The 4782-nt window shown below is 59.6% G+C and overlaps 1 protein-coding gene across 1 annotated transcript; it reads right to left on the bottom strand.

The window, feature by feature from the left end:
- Positions 1-748: 748 nt before the first annotated feature.
- LOC135182765 (uncharacterized) lies at positions 749-4018 on the bottom strand. Its single transcript, XM_064157178.1, has 5 exons — positions 3782-4018; positions 2133-2445; positions 1822-2054; positions 1622-1656; positions 749-1030 (listed from the first exon to the last, which is right to left on the bottom strand). The coding sequence occupies exons 1-5, from the start codon at positions 3791-3793 to the stop codon at positions 1015-1017; spliced, it is 609 nt and encodes a 202-aa protein (XP_064013248.1). The 5' UTR covers positions 3794-4018; the 3' UTR covers positions 749-1014.
- Between the last annotated feature and the right edge of the window lie 764 nt (positions 4019-4782).

Here is a 4782-nt window from a genome sequence, read left to right on the forward strand (position 1 = left end):
GCTCTCCGCCCCACTCGGACTCCTTCCAGAGCTCCACAGAGCTGCTAAGAACAGTCCCTGCCCCGAGTCGGCAGGGCAATGCCCGCGGCAGTCTCAGGCTCCCAAGAGCTTCGGGACGAGCCTGCAGCCAGGGGCTCGGAGGGTCCCGAAGCCGCTCGGTGGAGCCCAGGAACCTAAGTGCAGGCTCTCCGTGTCTCAACACTGTGCAGCCACATGGCGAATGCCTTCCAGTCCCTCACATGCCTGCTGGGTGTGTGCTGCTTTCCCTCTTGCTGTGCTTCCCAGAAGTTCCTTTCCCGGAAGGCAGTGCTGAGTGACCTCCAACTCTGCTGCAGCCAAGCAGCTGCTGCCAAATCTACACCACCCCTGGGGGGAGCTTGAGACCATTTTATCTCATCCTGTCACCTGTTAGTAGGCAGGGGACACCAAGCCCCAGCCCATTCCAACCTCCTCCCAGAGACTCTTGCCTCAACCTCCTTTTGTCCTGACCAAGGCTACCCCAGGAGGTCTTCCTCTGTGCTCAGCACTCAGTTGCAATCAGCAAAGCAGCCCCAGCTTTAGGGAGCACCAAGGCCCAGGCAGACTTTGTGTCCTTCCCTGGAGCCAGGAGCCTTTGCTCAGAGCTTTCTGCCCCTGTCCAGCTGAGGAGGGCAGGGCTGGGGCAGCTGGGTGGGCTCCTGGCAGCAGCCCAAGGGCAGCCCACCACAGCTGCATGGGGACGCGTGGTCTGCTGCGGGACACCCACGGGCACCTTCTGCACTGTTGTGCTCTCTGCTTTATTGTCATTGGAGATGTTGCTGGAGGGAATGGGGACATTTAATGGAGGCAGCCTTCCTGAAGCACCTAATTCATGCCTGGCAATGAAGCTCCAGCAAGCAGAAGGGAACAGCTCCTCCGCAGCAGAGGTCCTTCCCTGGGATGAGGCGTTGGGGTGCGTGGGGCAATGCTGAGGCTCCTGTGTGGGTCAGGGCTGGTCATCCTCAGGCTGATGTGGCTCTTGCCAGTCCCTTCACATCATGGAGCACCACTCCTGCAATGTCAGGGTGGGTGAATGAGCTGCAGTTGGGGCTAAAAGTGATGGAGGTTCCCCAGATACCCTGCCCGGCCTTTCTCACTCCATGCTGCTGGGTTCCCTACCTGCACTTCCATCCTGAGCCCAGCCCTACTGGGCACCCAAAGAGCCTGCTGGGAATCACGTCCTTGTCTGGGGGCTCCAACCCTCCCTGACACCCCAGCCCTGCAGAGGACACTGCAGTCCCTTTTGCAGGACCCAATTCCTTCTGGGACACTCAGTGCTCCTGGGGACCACACAGCCCTGTTGGGACCCCTCTGCCTTGCCTGTGACCCTTTTTTCCTAGCATGCCATAACCCTCCCAGAGCACCACATCTTCCTTTGGGGACCCCATCCCTGCTGGTCACTGAGCCTTCCCTTGGCCCTCTCACTTGTGATGGGGACCCAGATATGCCATTGCACTCAGCCCACTTGGAGAAGTCACAGTCCTCTTGGGGACCTCAGTCTTCCTGGGATCCTTGCCTCCCACCCAGAGATCCCAGGCCACTTTCAGGACCCCACAGGCATCCCAGAGCACTGCCTGGGAGGGCTGACCCAAGGGATACTCACAGCCTCCCTCTGCCATCTTCATCTGAGACTTCCACCTGCAAGAGAAAGGTGTCTGTGCAGAGGGGGCTTGGCTGTCTCCAGTACTGCCCCCACTGCCCACAGCTTACCCCCAGTGGGAATGGGTTCAGGATGTAGAGGCAGGGCTGGCTGTGGCGCAGGAGCCATCACACCACGGCCGTGACACCCAGCTCCATGCTCACCAGATGCATGTAGGAGCCCTCCAAGCCCAGAAGCCAGAGGGCAAAGTGGATGCAGTTGTTGGTGCCTGGGTAATAGCTGCCTGTGCTGTGCATTGCCTCCCGGACTTTGCCATGGAACTCCTTGAGGTCGATCCCGTCTCTTTTGCGGTACATCAGGCAGCTCCCCCTTTCCCTTCTCAATGCACAGAAGCCTTCCTTGCTGACCTGACCAACGTTGTTCTGGACATCCGTGTCTGGAAAAGCAAGAGCCACTCATTGCCCTGGCACAGCCCTCACCACGGCGCAGGCAGGGCAGGGGCTCAGGCACTTACTCTGGAAGTGTATGACCTCGGCGTCGCCACAGCAGACAGCTGCGTGTCTGAAGAGGGAGCTGCAGGAGCCATAGCTGCTCAGGGGGAAGAGCAGGATGTCCCCGGGCTGCGGGGCTGTCTCTGCCACCTCCTGGAAGACCTCTCCCTGGCCGGGGATGCTCTTGTACAGCATGAAGTGAAGCATCTCAAAGGCTGGCACATGGTCACCTATGGAGTCAGATCTGATACCTCTGGTCCAGCACGACACTGCCCCAGCCCAGCAGGCTGCCAGGCAGGATTTCACCATCCTGAAGCACGAAAAAATGCAGGATACCTGCAAGGAGAGAGGCACAGGAATGTGTGTCAGCACCTGTGCTGCTGGGGCCAAGCTGACCTTTCCTGGTCCTGTGACCCTGAGAGGTGGAGAAAGACTGAAAGAGAAATCCAGGAACAGTCCAAACGCTGGGAAAACTGCCTGGGGCTTCCTGCTTGGGAAAGCTGGGTCTGAGCTGCTAATTGCTACTGAGTGTTAAGTGTGGGAACAGAGGGAGACCACCTGGGATACTCTGGAAATGCTCTCGCCTTCCAATCCTCCTTTATCCCACACAACATCCACATTCCCCACTGATGGAATCTCCCCAGTGCTGTTAGGATGCAGGGGAGGCAGGAGGTGCTGAGGCTGCTGTGGCAGGAGTGGGTGCCAGCATGGATGGGCAATAGCAGGGATAGGCAGCAGCAGGGGTAGGTCCTAGCAGAGATGGGTGCTGGCAGCAGGTGGGGTGCCAGCAGGAGATGGGTGGTAGCAGCAACATGACCTAGCAGGGGCAGTGCTAACAGGGATGGGCCTCCTAGCATCAGCTGAGTGCCATCAGAAGCTGGGTGCCAGGCTCACTCTGCCCCTCTCCCCACAGCTGAGCACCCTGGGGCAGACCCTGTGAGCCCTGCCCAGGCTGCTCCTCCAGCCTCAGTGCTGGGTGCCACAGCTTTGTGGGTGCTGGCAGAGACTCCCTGATTAGGGGCTGGATCAGAGTGCTGGCAGCTTTGGCATCCCTCTTGCCTGGCAATGCAGTGTGGCACAAGAGGCTGTGCAGTCGCTGTTGGATGTGTGTTGGTTTCCTCTTGCTCTGCTTTCCAGAGGTTCCTTTCCCGGAAGGCAGTGCTGAGTGAGCTCCAACTCTGCTGCAGCCAAGCAGCTGCTGCCAAATCTACACCACCCCTGCGGGAGCCTGAGACCATTTCCTCTCATCCTACCACCTGTTAGTAAGGAGAGGAGACCAAGCCCCAGCCTATTGCAGCCTCCTTTCGAGGAGCAGCAGTAGGGATCCAGAAGTCTCCCCTCAGCCTTCTGTTCTCCTGCGAAAGTCTTCCCCAGGTGGTCTCCCTCTGTGCCCGAACTCAACACTCAGTTGCAGTCAGAAAGCAGCCCCAGCTTTAAGAAGCACAAAGGCCCAGGCAGGGCTCACACTTTGCACCGTGCCCAGGCTTCCCTTGCAGCCTTTCTCCACCTCTCACAAGGAGCAGGAGAGGTCAGCCACAGCCCAGCAAAACTCACCCTCTGCTTCCCTGCCGCTTCGAGGTGGAGCCCTCCCGGCACAAGCCCCAGTCCTCCTCTCTGCCCGTCCCAGCAGGCAGCTGCCGGCAAGAGGCAGCAGGGATCAGAGTGTCCTTACCACAATTCCCATCAGGGATGTCCCAGGACCGAGCCGGTAACGGAGCTGGGCTGCGGGAACCTCCAAGGGCTGCGGGGACTGCGGCAGGGCTGTGCTGGGCTGCGAGGTGCTGGGTCCAAGCGGAGCTTTCCTGCTTCCTGCGCCTGTGAGAGGCGGAGAAAGTGAAAGTGAAAGCTGAGCGCGGCAGAAGCTCTGCGAAAGCTGCCCGGGGAGTTGTGCTTCCTTAGGCTGGGGCTGAGCTGATACCTGCAGCTGAATGTTCGGTTTGGGAACGGGGGGAGGCCACCTGGGATATCCTGGAAATGCTCCTGACTTTCCTCTCTCTGCTCTGGCATTCAACATCCACATTCCCCAACCTTGGCATCTACCTACCCTGTGCTGAGTGTTGGGGTGCAGGAAAGGAAGGAGGTGTTGTGAGGCTGTTGTGGCAAGAGTGGGTGCCAGCATGGGTGTGCAATAGCAGGGATAGAGCCCTCCAGAGTTCACAGAATAGAATCAAGCAGGCTGGAAGAGAGCTCCAAGCTCAGCCAGCCCAACCTAGCACCCAGCCCTGCCCAACCAACCAGACCATGGCACTAAGTGCCCCAGCCAGGCTTGGCTGCAACACCTCCAGCCACAGCCACTCCACCACCTCCCTGGGCAGCCCATTCCAATGCCAATCACTCTCTCTGCCAGGAACTTCCTCCTAACATCCAGACCAGACCTTCCCTGCCACAGCTTGAGGCTGTGTCCCCTTCTTCTGGTGCTGCTTGCCTGGCAGCAGAGCCCAACCCCAGCTGGCTACAGCCTCCCTGCAGGCAGCTGCAGGCAGCAATCAGCTCTGCCCTGAGCCTCCTCTGCTGCAGGCTGCACCCCCCCAGCTCCCTCAGCCTCTCCTCACAGGGCTGTGCTCCAGGCCCCTCCCCAGCCTTGCTGCCCTTCTCCAAACACCTTCCAGCACCTCAGCATCTCTCTGCAATGGAGGAGCCCAGAACTGGACACAGCACTGCAGGGGTGGCCTG

This window comes from Pogoniulus pusillus, chromosome 17, assembly GCF_015220805.1.
Source record: "Pogoniulus pusillus isolate bPogPus1 chromosome 17, bPogPus1.pri, whole genome shotgun sequence".
NCBI lineage: Eukaryota > Metazoa > Chordata > Aves > Piciformes > Lybiidae > Pogoniulus > Pogoniulus pusillus.